Source organism: Gymnoscopelus braueri (genome assembly GCF_963280865.1).
Source record: "Gymnoscopelus braueri genome assembly, chromosome: 18".
In the NCBI taxonomy this organism is placed as follows: Eukaryota; Metazoa; Chordata; class Actinopteri; order Myctophiformes; family Myctophidae; genus Gymnoscopelus; species Gymnoscopelus braueri.
The window spans coordinates 42,975,536-42,991,501 of NC_137618.1; the positions used below are offsets into that span (position 1 = coordinate 42,975,536).

General features: G+C 41.1%; 1 protein-coding gene across 1 annotated transcript in view; it reads right to left on the bottom strand.

Moving 5' to 3' along the window:
• thsd7ba (thrombospondin, type I, domain containing 7Ba) overlaps window positions 1–15,966 on the bottom strand; it is a 271,757-nt gene that overhangs the window by 130,808 nt on the left and 124,983 nt on the right. Inside the window, exon 8 of the mRNA XM_080456937.1 lies at window positions 7,830–8,021. Coding sequence (XP_080313063.1) covers window positions 7,830–8,021 — 192 coding nt within the window. The remainder of the gene's footprint in view (window positions 1–7,829; window positions 8,022–15,966) is intronic.

Below are 15,966 nucleotides of genomic sequence, written 5' to 3' on the forward strand. Positions count from 1 at the left end.
AGTGGTGGAAAAAGTACTCAAATGTTTTACTTTGCTTACCACTGTAGCCCTATTTTATACCAAGGCTATTTGAAAATAGCAGATCTACAAGCTCACAACGTGTCGCATCGCGACGCGTTGTGAGCTTGTAGATCGGCTATTTTCAAACATTTTAGTACTTTTACTTTTGGTACTTTAAGTACATTTTGATACAAATACTTTTGTACTTTTACTCAAGTACATTTTGAATTCCGTATTTTTTACTTGTAACAGAGTATTTCTACATTGGAGTATTGATACTTTTACTTAAGTAAAACAAAATAAAATACTTTTTCCACCACTGCTCGCCCACATGCATGTACACGCACTCGCACAGATGCACATTCAGAAACACCACACACACACACACACACATCGCACAGTATATAAACGTTTGCAGGAGCAAACAGAGGTAGATCAAATTACACCCCGTCTCCACACACCCACACACACACACACACACACACACACACACACACACACACACACACACACACACACACACACACACACACACACACACACACACACACACACACACACACACACACACACACACACACACACACACACACACACACACACACCGTCTCTGCCAAGCGGGAGATAGCCTGCAACAAACAGCAGTGTGTGGAACCTGGATGTAAGCTAGGGGAGATTCATTTTTTCAGCTGGCATTACAGATATGCATTTGGTAATTGGCAGCAGCTTAGCATCTAAGCTGAAAACACACCGTGAAACAGCAGAGCTACCAGCCAAGTAAAGGTCTAGCAATACTGATACGGCTGCCCACACTTCAGAAGATTCAGTGGTGGCCAGTAGCTAACTACATTTACTTGAGTACCGCACAAACTGCTATGTTTTTCTTTTAAATGTAAGTTCTTTATTTGATTAGTAGTGCTTGTCTTAGTACCCAAAGTCACTTTACAAAACAAATCAAAACTAGAAAAAGTGCTCCTCGGAGCACAGGCCAGGTCAGGTGGGTTATTGTGGCCTCCTGGTGGCGCTATAATAGGCCAATGTGAAAAGGGGCGCCATTTCTTCTTAGGCCTTGCACGGCAATCGGACACTGCATTCATGATTTGAGGCATTTTGTTCCAAAAATGTGTTTTGCTAGATTAGACCTGCTGGTGGCGCTATAACAGGCCAATGTGAAAAGGGTGGTATTTCTTCCTCGGCCTAGTTGGAATGTGCGTGTGAAATTTCACGGAAATCGCAAGCTGCGTTCATGATTTGAGGCATTTTGTTCAAAACGGACCAATCCTGCAAACCTTAGCCAATGAGGATGGAATATGGAAAATCGAACAGATCCGTGTTGATCAAATGACTATAGAGATACTGTGTACCGATTTGCATGACGTTTGGATAAAGTCTGTAGGAGTAAATGGGTTTTGCACAAATCGGCCTCCTGGTGGCTCTATAACAGGGCTATGTGTGAAATATTTGGGGCAGAGGTTCTGAATTGGCATCCAGGGAGTGTGTGTGCACAGTTTCGGAGCGAGCGGGCCAACGGAGATTAGCCGCTCGCAGACAGACGGACACACAGACGGACACACGGACGGTCACACACACACACGGACGGACGGACGGACGGACGGACAGGGGGTAAAACATACTCTCGCCATGCCTTTCGGCCTGGTGGAGACTAATGAGCAACTTTATTAGGAGCGAAAAAAGTTAAAAGGCTAAAACATTAAGCTAAGACTAAAAAGCAATTAGGGTAGATTTGGTTTGAGTTAGGCGGGGAAAGCAAAAGATGGGAGGCTTTGAACACGGCAAGAGTGGGGGCGGCTTTATTTATTTACTGGAAGTGCATGACTTTCATTCCACTACATTTCAAAGACAAATATTCTACTTTTGACTCCACTACATTTCTCTTTGCACAGATTTTGAGTTTGTTTTTCTTTAGTTAGTTTATAGTTCTAAATGAGTTTGTAGGTCTTAACCACTTTCACCCTGGCATACCTATTTTGGGCATGCTATTATAGGCAAATATTATTATTTTGTTTGTGTAAGTATTAGTCTCCAAGCTCACACGTTGTGGGCTTGTAGACTCTTTTCGGTATTGTCACACGACACCGTCTTAACCCCTGCATCGTTATTGTGAGGAAGGCTTTCACAGAATAATAACAGACGCTGCGACGCGTTGTGAGCTTGTCGATCGGCTATTTTCAGCGAAAGCTTTCCCCACAAAAACAGAAAACAGAAAAGACGCCAGTATAGAGCGCTGAGGGACTCCGCTCAACCATATAGGGTTTGATTGGTTAAGACAAAGATAAAAGGGCTTAATGGTTATAAGGAGGGTACAGTATAAAGGGGCATACTTGCACATTCGTTGCTGTTCACTGAATAGGCACTGAGCACATCCCTTAGCTCATCAGATAAAGGTCTCATCATCAAACCTAGAATATTTCTAAATCTGGCTTCATTATAGTCCTATACTCTCTGGAACTCTCTGGTCCTGTACTGTTAGTTAGATTGTACTGGTGTTATTACGGGGCCAGAGCTCAGCTCTGGACCTGTTTTATTATTCCCTGTATTCTGTTTCCGCCACTTTTCGCAGTTCTGGGTGAACCGTGCTGTCGCTTTTTACGAAACTCGGCCATATGGTAGATGGTCATGAAAAACTATCAAGAAATAAATCTCACAATCTTTCGTCAAAAGGTGGCGCTATAGCACTCCACCAACTTTGAACAGGTACAACTCATGCCCTGTTTGACCTACAGCCATAAAACTTCAATACACACATGCGTCTACTCATGATGAACAACTTTAACCCTCTGACTTTTGACCTCTGACCTTTAGATCTCCCACCATTTTGAATTATATGAAAAACAGTTAAAACCTATCTCCTCCTGGGATTTTTGAGTAATCTGCACGAAACGTTTTACACATAAACTTTGGACCTATGCCGACAAACTGATGCAAAAGATTTTCCATAAGTGAAAAAATGAAGCTTTAATGAGCCAATGAATATTGCAGTTTTATGACAATTATTCATCTGCCCCTAACACATACATGCAGACTCACATTTCTTTGAAACTTTGCGTTAATGTTGAGGGTCATTCCAAATATTACTGAAACCAATCTTACTCCAATTGGTCAAAGGGGGGCGCTATAGCGATTTTTTGAAAGTGCAAACTTTAAACAGGCAAAAGTCATGCCTCGTTTGGCCGACAGCCATTAAACCTGTTTACACATGTGCCTTGACTCATGAGGAACACATGTATCACGTTGACCAGTAAGCTCCGCCCTTAGATTGTCCGCAATTTTGAGCAGTTTGAAAAACACTAAAACCCAGGATTTTTCAGCTATTTGCGTGAAACTGTATCATCTGTGTGATCTCCTTTTTCACGGGTTCTTGTCTGTTGGTCCAATGGCTTCTCCCTGTGTGCCTCTCAACCTAAAGGTTGCCAGTTCAAGCCTCACTTGATGCGGACTTCATTAAAGTTGCATTGCACACAACATGATTGTGTCAATTAGTACATGTGCAATTGTTAAACATAACCTGAAATACTTATTTGAGAGGGTATGTTTTTGCAATGTATGACATACTTCATTCTGAAAATAGCCGTTCTACAATCTCAAAACTTTTCAGATAGCAACGTGTTTCTGAGCTTGTAGATCGGCTGCTTTCACTGGTTCACTTTTATCTTCAACAGACAACCTCAGCCTGGACAAAGCTATAGCACTATAGGTAATGTTGCAGCCCGTCAATCCAAAGGTTGAGGGTTCGATTCCTGTTAATGGCAATAGGTTGACACATCCAATCAATCCATTCTGCTTCCATCCTTCTCTGTCTTCAATCTATTGTTTCCATGTCTCTCTCTCTTCAATCTATTCCGTTTCCATGTCTCTCTCTCCGCCCTTAGATTGTCTGCAATTTTGAGCAGTTTGAAAAAACACTTAAACCCAGGATTTTTCAGTTATTTGCGTGAAATGGTATCATCTGTCTGACCTCCGTTTTCACTGGATCAGGTCTGTTGGTCCAATGGCTTCCCGCTTAAGTGAATTTTTCACAACATCAAGGTTGCCGGTTCAAGCCTCACTTGGTGGAGACTTCATTTAAAGTGCATTGCAAACAACAAGACTGCATTAATGAATACATATGCAATTGATAAAGATAACATGAAATGCTTATCTGAGAAGGTCTGTTTTTGCAATGTATGACATACTTCATTCTGAAAATAGACGATCTACAATCTCAAAACTTTTCAGATAGCAACGTGTTTCTGAGCTTGTAGATCGGCTGCTTTCACTGGTTCACTTTTATCTTTAACAGACAACCTCAGCCTGGTCGAAGCTATAGCACTATAGGTAGTGTTGCAGCCTGTCAATCCAAAGGTTGAGGGTTCGATTCCTGTTAATGGCAATAGGTTGACACGTCCAATCAATCCATTCTGCTTCCATCTGTCTCTCTCTTCAATCTATTGTTTCCATGTCTCTCTCTCTTCAATCTATTCCGTTTCCATGTCTCTCTCTCCGCCCTTAGATTGTCCGCAATTTTGAGCAGTTTGAAAAACACTTAAACCCAGGATTTTTTAATTATTTGCGTGAAATGGTATCATCTGTCTGACCTCCGTTTTCACTGGACTAGGTCTGTTGGTCCAATGGCTTCCCGCTTAAGTGAATGTTTCATAACATCAAGGTTGCCGGTTCAAGCCTCACTTGGTGGAGACTTCATTTAAAGTGCATTGCAAACAACAAGACTGTATTAATGAATACATATGCAATTGATAAAGATAACATGAAATGCTTATCTGAGAAGGTATGTTTTTGCAATGTTATGACATACTTCATTCTGAAAATAGCCGATCTACAATCTCAAAACTTTTCAGATAGCAACGTGTTTCTGAGCTTGTAGATCGGCTGCTTTCACTGGTTTACTTTTATCTTCAACAGACAACCTCAGCCTGGTCAAAGCTATAGCACTATAGGTAGTGTTGCAGCCTGTCAATCCGAAGGTTGAGGGTTCGATTCCTGTTAATGGCAATAGGTAGAGACGGCCAATCAATCCATTCTGCTACCCATCTTTCTCTCTCTTCAATCTATTATGTTTCCATGTCTCTCTCTCTTCAATCTATTCCTTTTCCATGTCTCTCTCTCCGCCCTTAGATTGTCCCGCAATTTTGAGCAGTTTGAAAAACACTTAAACCTAGGATTTTTCAGTTATTTGCGTGAAATGGTATCATCTGTTTGACCTCCGTTTTCACTGGATCAGGTCTGTTGGTCCAATGGCTTCCCGCTTAAGTGAATGTTTCACAACATCAAGGTTGCCGGTTCAAGCCTCACTTCGTGGAGACTTCATTTAAAGTTGCATTGCAAACAACAAGACTGTATTAATGAATACATATGCAATTGATAAAGATAACATGAAATGCTTATCTGAGAAGGTATGTTTTTGAAATGTATGACATACTTCATTCTGAAAATAGGCCGATCTACAATCTCAAAACTTTTCAGATAGCAACGTGTTTCTGAGCTTGTAGATCGGTCTGCTTTCACTGGTTCAATTTTATCTTCAACAGACAACCTTAGCCTGGACAAAGCTATAGCACTATAGGTAGTGTTGCAGCCTGTCAATCCGAAGGTTGAGAGTTCGATTCTGTTAATGGCAATAGGTTGAGATGTCCAATCAATCCATAGCTGAGTGGTTAGTGAGCCAGCCTAGGGAGCCAGAGGCCCTAGTTGCCTCAGGTACGATTCCAGGCCAGGCCAGCAAATGAAATTTGTCCCTGAGCAAGACTCTTAACCCCTAATTGCTCACAGGCCCTCATTGGAAACAAGACCGCAAGGACTTTCATGACGGACCTGTTAAAGGAATTATCCTTATCTCTTCAATCTATTCCGTTTCCATGTCTCTCTCTCTCCGATCTACAATCTCACAACTTTTCAGATAGCAACGTGTTTCAGAGCTTGTAGGTCGGCTGCTTTCACTGGTTCACTTTTATCTTCAACAGACAACCTCAATCTGTACAAAGCTATAGCACTATAGGTAGTGTTGCAGCCTGTCAATCGAAGGTTGAGGGTTCGATTCTGTTAATGGCAATAGGTTGAGATCTCCATTCAATCTGTTTCTGCTTCCATCTCTCTCTGTCTTCAGTCTATTATGTTTCCATGTCTCTCTCTCTCTTCAATATATTCCGTTTTCCATGTCTCTCTCGCTCTCTCTCTCTTCAATCTATTCCGTTTCCATGTCTCTCTCTCTCTCTCTTCAATCTATTCCGTTTCCAAGTCTCTCTCTCTCTTTCTCTTCAATCTATTCAGTTTCTCTCTTTCTCTCTTGCTCTTCAATCTATTCCGTTTCTCTCTCTCTCTCTCTCTCTCTCTCTCTCTCTCTCTCTCTCTCTCTCTCTCTCTCTCTCTCTCTCTCTCTCTTTCTCTTCAATCTATTCCGTTTCTCTCTCTCTCTTTCTCTTCAATCTATTCAGTTTCTCTCTCTCTCTCTCTCTCTTTCTCTTCAATCTATTCTGTTTATCTCTCTCTCTCTTCAATCTATTCCGTCTCTCTCTCTCTCTTTCTTTCTTTCTTTCTTTCTTTCTTTCTTTCTTTCTTTCTTTCTTTCTTTCTCTCTCTCTCTCTCTCTCTCTCTCTCTCTCTCTCTCTCTCTCTCTCTCTCTCTCTCTCTCTCTCTCTCTCTCTCTCTCTCTCTCTCTCTCTCTCTCTCTCTCTCTTTCTCATAATTATGTTCTTTTAGAAAGTGAGCAACAGCAACAGTCCACCTGGCCTATTCCAATGGATTGGATCTACCCACCTCACCTGCTGTCATTCCCTCTCAATCCATGATCACACCTGCCCTCACGCACTCCTCATTAGTGTGTCTCTCTCTCTCTCTCTCTCTCTCTCTCTCTCTCTCTCTCTCTCTCTCTCTCTCTCTCTCTCTCTCTCTCTCTCTCTCTCTCTCTCTCTCTCTCTCTCTCTCTCTCTCTCTCTCTCTCTCTCTCTCTCTCTCTCTCTCTTCCCTGGCCCCGCTTATCGCTGCTTGCAGCTATATTATTCATATTGTAATGCCTTCTTATCTTGTATTTGGTTTTATATACATACCTTCCAGTTCAATATGCTTCTATTTTATATATATTTTTTTGAAGGGACATTGAGTCTATGCCTGTCATATGAAATGTGGTTTAAATCAACTTGACTTGACCAATGAGGACTACAGTACGTGGAGGACTCACATTACATTCCAGAACATCCATTCAGACACTTTATTCGTACTATAAAGCAGATCTACAAGCTCGCAACACATCGCGTCGACACTGCCGTGCGGCGAAGGATATCAGGCTATATACAGACATCAGTGGTGGAAGAAGTCCTCAGATAGTTTACTTATAAGTAGAAGTAGCAATACCTAAATGTAGAAATACTCTGTTACAAGTAAAAGGCCTGTGTTCAAAATGTTACTTGAGTAAAAGTACCAAAGTATTGGCATCAACATAATACTTAAAGTACCAAAAGTTAAAGTACTAAAATGTTTGAAAATAGCAGATCTACAAGCTCACAACGCGCGTTGTGAGCTGCTATTTTCAAATAGCCTATGTATAAAATGATATAATAATTTATATTTGCAAATTAACTAGTAACTAGTTTTCAAATAATTGTTGTGGAGTTAAAGTACAATATTTTCCTAGTAAAGTAAAAGTAAAAGTATTGAAAATTGGAAATACTCCAGTAAAGTAAAAATACCTCAAAATTGTACTTAAGTACAGTAGTTGAGTAAATGCACTTAGTTACTTTACACCACTGACAGACATAACCCTATAAGGACATAATGAAAAATTACGTAGCAAAAACAAAGGAAGTTTGGTTCTTACCCTTCCCGGGGAGGGCCAGCACGAAGCGCGTGCGGCTCTGCCGGCCCTCTGCGTTCTTGGTGGCACAGCTATGGGAGCAGGCGGACCACGGGGACCATGAACCCACCACACAGTCTCCAGGACAGGCCACCTCGCAGGCCACCACCGCGGGGGGAGGGTCCTCCACACACTGATCACCGGGCACCTCCTCGTCTGCCGGGGGAGACGCATGAACGCAGAGACAAAGGACAAGAACAGGGAAGTGAAAATAACTGTTAGCTTAATCTCATTGTATTGAAGATATCCGATAGATGCCAGATTCTATGGCTGCAAGCTTCCCATGCAAACTGCTAGCCAAGTCACTCCATCTGATCGACACAGCTGATTTTTCTATTTTGATTAGGCGTGCTGTCATGCTCGTTTGAGCACGGGTAGAGAGCCTATTTCGACCAATCAGATTGCTTCGTTGGAACTACCTGTCGTATAATGAGCTTTAGATCCACCTGCTAAACTCCCATGTTCCTTCAGTACATTAATATCATACTGTAAGTGGGCACTGACTCAATAGGCGGTGAGAGAAGTTGACATGATAAGTAGTTTATGTTTTTAGGTCATTCTGTAAAGATCTTTTGCAGCATCACATAACTCTTTCCTAAGCCCAATAATAGAATGACTGTGGAAATTTCCAATCAGTCTCATCTTATTCATATATGCAGTGGCACAATATTTGAGGGGAGAAGCCTATTTCTGGGAAGTTTTTTTTTTTTTTTTTCAGAAAATACTCTAATCCTCCGCTGAATGATTCACAACTAATCTAGACGCCCCCTTCCTTAGCTGGAAAATACTCTGTCATTTACAATTAGGCCTTCATTTTATCAAATGAATATTAATCCATTAAGACCGGGAACGCATCTGTGTCATTTTAAGATTTCTTTTGCTATTCAAAAATAGCAGATATACAAGCTCATAGCGCGCACAGTTCCGCGCTATGAGCTTGTAGATCTGCTATTTATTCATTTTTTTCACGGAAATTTGTGCAAATCTTTGAATATGTTTTTTAAATGTATATATTCAAAGATTTGAACACATTTGCAAGATTTTTCAGATTTTTTTTTCAGAGATCTACAAGCTCATAGCGTGGCACTCTGTGCCACGCTATGGGCTTGTAAATGTGCTATTTTTGAATAGCCAAAGAAATCTAAAATGACACAGATGTGTTCCCGGATTCTTGAATGGGTTAAGGCTGTCCCGTTGGTATTGCCAGACAGTTTTAGATGAGGAGGGAGCTCTCCCATCCCCTCTATGATGAGCTAGCAAAGTTCAGCCACATACAGTATACTCATTCCTCCTCAGCAAACCACAAAGCATATTGGTCCGTGGTGGACAGTAACTAAGTACATCTACTGTACTTGAGTAAGGATAAGGATAATTCCTTTTAACAGGACGTTCATGAAAGTCCTTGCGGGCTTGTTTCCAATGAGGGCCTGTGAGCAATTAGGGGTTAAGAGTCTTGCTCAGGGACAAATTTCATTGGAATCGTACCTGGAATCGTACCTGGGGCAACCAGGGTCTCCGGCTTCCTAGGCGGGCTCACTAACCACTCAGCTATGGCCGCCCCCTAAGTATTGTACTTAAAGCGGCACTACTGTATGTAACTTTGTTTTTGTAATGCAATCTGTATGGTAGAGTATGTTAATACAATATAACTCAAACAATTGGGGTGGTTGTATTTGGTCTCCCTCTTCTATTGAGACATTTAGATCTGACACAAATTTTGACCTGATGGTCAAGATTCAATTCATCGCCTGAGCTAGCAGGCCGGCTCTATTAGCTCAATGGTACTTGCGCAGGAAACTGGGTTCAAATCCGGAGGAAAGTTACAAAAAGTGCAGCTTTAAGTATTCATGTGGTAAATTTTTGGAGGGTTTTTTTCTTTTCTTTTTTGCAAGCTCATGACTTTCACTCTGCTTTTATTTGCGGATTTTCATTCACAGTTACAGTGCATATGTATCATTATCATGCATCAAATTTCAGTCCATTCATTACATTTATGAATGTCCATCATCGTTATAGTGGCGTTGTCTTGGGTTCTGTATTCAGTCCATTTCTCCCAGTTTTCGAGGAATAGTCTCTCTTGCAATCTCAAGTTGTGAGTTATTTTCTCCATTACAAATATATCTCCTCCACAATGCTCAGCCACACCGCTCATGAATTGGACGATCTGCTTTGTACCGTAGCCTTGTAATTGCTTTTTCACTAGCTGCCAATAATACTTTAACTAGGCGCATATCTTCTTCTTTGTGTGACCTTGATTTTGGATCAAGATGGCAAAGAGAAACGTATCTAATGACTATGAAAGAGAGAAGAGCAAACTCTTCCCCAGGTGACTGAGAGAGTGTCAATGCAGGACGTGATCGGACTGTGTCAGCAAGAACGCTCCATCGACAGCTGCCCGGAGAGGGCTGTTATAGTGGTGTTGCAGTGCATTACAAAGACAAATGCTTTATCCCGTTAAAACCGGGAAGGCATCATGTGTCATTTTAGATTTCTTTGGCTGATAAAAAAATAGCAGATCTGAAAGCTCGTAGCGCAGCACCGAGTGCCGCGCTACGAGCTTGTAGATTTTTGGGGAAAATCGTGACAACTTGAAATGTAATATATATTTTTAAAGCGAGCATTTTTAACTAAAATCTTTGCTTCTGGGGGGTCCCTGGAATGGAACAACATATTTTTATATGGGGGTCCATGGCCAAATACATATAATTTTGGGGGTCCTTGATATGAAAAGGTTAGGTTAACTGTTAGGATTTAGAAGACATTTGTAGAATCCCCCAGAAGCAAAGATTTGAGTTACAAATGTTCACTTGAAAGAATATAAGATTTGCACAAGTTTTCACGATTTCCCCCCAAAAATAGCAGATCTACAAGCTCATAGCTCTGCACTCTGTGCCGCGCTATGAGCTTGTAGATCTGCTATTTTCTGAATAGCCCAAAGTATAAGATAATGGTTAAAGTGGTTAAAAATCTAAAGTGACAGATGTTTTCCCGGTCGTAATGGGTTATTTGAGAGTTCAGCGGTGCACAAACCATAAGCACAGGTCTACAGAGATGTGGGGGGGAAAAGTGTTATGGTCAGATGAGTCATCCTTCACCATATCGATCTGATTCAGGTAGCCAGGCCACAATAGTGGTGCTCCTTTGATCTCTCAGCTGCCTTTGACACTGTCGATCAGCGGCTCCCAAACCTTTTCTGGATCAGGGGCCCCTTGAAAATCTCGAAAGTGTTGAACGTCTTTATTGATTGAATTAGTTGTGTTTCAGTGTGTGCGTCGCTGTGTTCATGGGCACTTCAACAAACTTTATGGGCATTCAAAGAACTCATTCCCTTTAGTTCTGTGCAGCAGCCAGCCAGTGAGGTATGTTTGTATTTTCTTTGAGCATTTGTTACATTTTATTTATTGTTCAACATTTCTTTGTCATGTTCATTCTGAACGTTTTGTGTTTATGCTTTATTTTTCTTACCAGTTTGACGTTTGACGGATTATGCGTGCCAGTAAGGGAGCATAATAAATACACCAGTGAGAAAGAACTACTGACTTGTTTTTGGCTGAAACGAGTGACAACTTATTTTTTTCGTATATTTTTTTTACAGATTAATGTTATATCGTCAATACAATCTTGTGTTTGCTTTGCAAATTATTTAGGATTCCACTTGCACTATCCTCACAGCCCACAGGTTGGGAATCACTGCTGTAGATCATATGGATTCTCCTATCACGGCTTGAATATCACATTGGTGTCCCGCCTGGTTTCAGTCTTACTTGTCCGACAGGGGTTTATCAATCGAATTAGGAGATTTACATACATGTAGTGGCATGGCATCTGTATGTATATCTTTGGTCATGTGACCTGTTTGTATCCTGTGTTCTTTCCTTTGTCTCCTGCTCTACCCCACCTCTATCCTCTCTCTTCTCACAAAAACAAAACTACAAATGATGGAGCGCACTCGAAAAAAAAGAATTCCACCCACTTCTTTACACCTGTGACGTGACAATAAAGATAAAAGATTCTGATTCTGATTCTCACCACATCCATCTTTCTACTTTATATGCTGCACCTAGGGTCAATTTTCCACAATATCTCTTTCCACCGTTATGCCAATGATGTCCAGATCTATTACCTCTCAGTTAATTCTAATTACTCAATTCAGCCGCTACTTGACTGCTTAAAAGATGTACAAAAGCTGAAAGGACACTGATTTTCTAAACCTCAATGAAAGCAAAACTGAAATAATAATCTTTGGCCATGATACTGTCTCAGCCTCCAATACTCTGGGCACTCTTAACTCCAACATCCGTTCATCTGTCAAAAAACCTTGTGTAATGTTTGACGGCGCCTTACATCAGCTCTGTCGTTGAGACCAGCTTTTTCCAAATAAGACTACACGCCAAGGTTAAGGCCTATGTCCCCCCGAAACAACTCGAGATGGCAATCCATGCTTTTATCTCGTTCAGACTCGATTACTGTAACTCTTTGTACACTGGCATTGAGCAGTCGTTATTCAAAGGTGCCTGCGGCTTGTTTGAAACGCAGCTGCTCGCCTGTGCATTGGCACTATAAAAACGTGACCGCATCGCTCCTGCCTTGGCCTCGCTTCATTGGCTCCCCGTCAATTTTAGAATTGACTTTAAGGTTCTGTTATTTGGTTTTTAAATCTCTGAAAGGGTTGGCTCCGCGGTATCTCTACGAACACCTGCACCCTTACACCCAAAGCAACTGGTGGAAAGTATACTAAGTACATTTACTAAAGTACTGTACTTAAGTACAATTTTGAGGTATTTGTACTTTACTTGAGTATTTCCAATTTCCGCCCCAGTCCATCAAGGTTGTTCAATCTTCCCTGGCTTAAATCTTATTTATGTGTACTTTATTTTATATTATGTAATATGTATGTTACGTGTGTATGTGGGTGCACGAGCACAGTATGTATAGGCTATGTTGACGCTTTGTTTTTATCTTATACAACACTTGGTCAACCATGGTTGTTTTAAATATGCTCTATAGATAAAAGTTTGATTTTATTTGACGGTTTATTTATGCTGATTATGCTGTTATTATCATCATATTTTAAACACAATACTTAATATCCTTTCTTTTCTCTCAGAAATCCATATAGAAATGATGTAACTCAAATATGAAGGCCCAAAGGTTAGAGGAATGTGTTAGAGGCTGAAAGGTTCCTAGATGTAGATCGATTCCTATGTTCAGGCTTAAAGGTGAATGGCCTGTGCTCACCTCTCCCTCAATGCTCACCATTGAAGTGCCCTTGAGCAAGGCAATGAATAGCCAAGTGCTCTCAGTGCTCAGCAGTGGTGGAAAAAGTACTCAAATGTTTTACTTCAGTAAAAGTATCAATACTACAATGCAGAAATAGTCTGTTAGTACAAGTCTGGAATTCAAAATTGACTTGAGTAAAAGTACAAAAGTATTGGAATCAAAATGTACTTAAAGTACCAAAAGTAAAAGTACTCATTTGTGCAGAATGTCCCATTTCACAAGTTTTCAAATGTATAAAATGTATAAAAATCTTTGGATAATAGCAGATCTACAAGCTCACAATGCGTGTTTAGCTTATAGATCGGCTATTTTCAAATGGCCGAAATGTATATTGCTGAAGTGGTTAATGTATGTTTTGTAATAATAATAATCAAAATCTACAAAGTAACTAGAAACTAAAGTGTTCAAATAATTGTAGTGGAGTAAAAGTATAATGTTTGCCTCTGGGATGTAGTGGAGTAAAAGTACTGAAAATTGGAAATACTCAAGTAAAGTAAAAAATACTTCAAAATTGTATCGAGTAAATGTACTTATTTACTTTAGTTACCACTGCTGGGCAATACAACAGGATGGGTGTACTGGGCAGCTCCCATGTGTGAATGTGTGAAACCGTGTTAGTGTTGAAGCAGGGCATTGGTGAAAAAGAGCATTAGTACCCCAGTGAACCTACCCTGGAAAGAAATCTGATAAAAAAGAAAGACAATAAGATAACACATTTGAATGAAGAGTAAAAAAACAGAGCTATCCAAACATAATCTCTGCCTCGCGGCCTTTCAGCCTGCAGAGATAATGAAGTCAGCATGATGCTCAGAGTCACAGTAACCGAGTGTCATTTTACCCTTCACAAAGTCGTGGATCAATTTGCAGACACAGGGATGTCACTCCGTTGCCAACACGACGCCCAGCATACCGAAAATATTTTCCGATGTGTACAATCATGCACAAAGCAGTATATCATTAACTGGGCTGAACCCTCTATCAAAGACACTGTAACAATATAAGAAAATCCCCAGGACAGACAGTGTCATCGCTTATTTTTTTCTTCTCCTAAGTGAGTCCAAAATAGTGGTGGGAGGGTGTGTGTGTGTGTGAAGGAGGTATTACCTCCTCAGACAAACATGATAGGGACTCCCTCTGGGTCTTTTGGAACCCGCCACCCACAACGTTTTTAACCCTTTAAGACCGGGAAACGCATCGGTGTCATTTTCAGATGTACTGTATTTGGCTATTCAAAAATAGCAAATCTACAAGCTCTTAGCACGGCACAGAGTGCTGCAGATCTGCTATTTTTGAAAAAACGTGAAACATTGTGCAAACATTTTTAAGCGAACGTTAGTAAAACATTTTGTTCCAGGGACCCCCCCCCCCGAAGGAAAGATTTGAGTTACAAATGTTCGCTTTAAAAAATACATATTCAAAGATTTGCACACATTTTCACGATTTTTCAAAAATAGCCAAAGATATCTTAAAATGACACAAGATGCGTTTCCCGGATTGAATGGGTTAAAGTGGGCAGAGCACTCCAGCCATGAAAGCCGCTAGCATGAATACAGCGGGAGTAATTGTCCAGGCAGATCATGCTGGGAAAAAAACACCAGGGGCTAGCCGGCAATATGGCAAGCGGCCTTCCTTTCATGAGTGGCGAAACGAATGGCGTGCATATAAAAGGTGCAGGGCCCTCTAGCTTGAAGTTAACAACACACAGAGAAGCCAGTAAAAGTCTGTTAATCTAACTCTGAGGGCCAGATATGCTATGCCATTTGGATCCGTTATGCACCTAGAAACATGCGTGTCATTTATTGAACAGACGCACCGGCCGAGAAACGCAGTTTGCTTGTCATTTTAACTACTTAACCAATGAACCACTTGACCACAAAAAAAAACCTAGAAATTCTTTCAAAAATAGCCAATTTACAAGCTCACAACGTGTCGCAGACTGCGCAATGCGTTGTGAGCTTTCTAGATCGGTTGTTTTCAAAAGATTTCTGGAATTGTTAGAATTTTTTATTTTCATTATATAGGCGACATAAAGTTCAGATGCTGCACTACTGTACGGATCAGTGACGTGGAGGAGAACCAAGACCGCAACGATGAAAGCACAAACGTTCATCCAACAGCTGCCTGAGGAGCATCTTGAGCAGACGCCATCAGCAGGAAAGATCTCTGGCAGAGAAGAACATGCCGTCTACCACCCGTGGAAGAGGCCAGATCAAGAGGAGAAGATGGGGTGATAAAGCCCAGTAACACCATCACCAGGCAAGCCCTTATATCAGGGGTTCCCAAAAGACTTAAAAGCTGAAAGCTTGTACAGTAGATCCTCTATTTTTGCTTTTTTAATTTAGAACTTTCATTTATAATTAGTTTTTACATATCTGAATATGTTAAAAAGAAAATGTCTTTTGGGGGAAAAAATATATACATTTGTAGGAAAGGTTGGGGGCGGGGGGATTTACTCACGACCAAAAAAAAAAGCGTGTGGGCCATATGTTTGGGAAACACTGACTTGGATGGAACCCCCCCAAGGCATAAAGAGAGAGGAGAGGGCCCAATAACTGCTGCCTGCCAAGCAGAGCAGACTGACATGGAAACAGCTGGAAGGGAAGGCCCAGGAGAGAGGACTCTGGTGGACTGTGGCCAACGGCCTATGCTCCTTGAAATGAAGCCATAGGCATAAGTAAGTAAGAAAGGTTTGTGTAGTGGGAGGCTAGGCGCAAATAACATGAGCATAATTGATACAGTCTGTTTACACCAGTGGCTCTCAAAGTGGGGTCCAGCTAAATTAGGGGGGGGGGGGTAAAGTAGGTGCCAATGAAGACAGGCA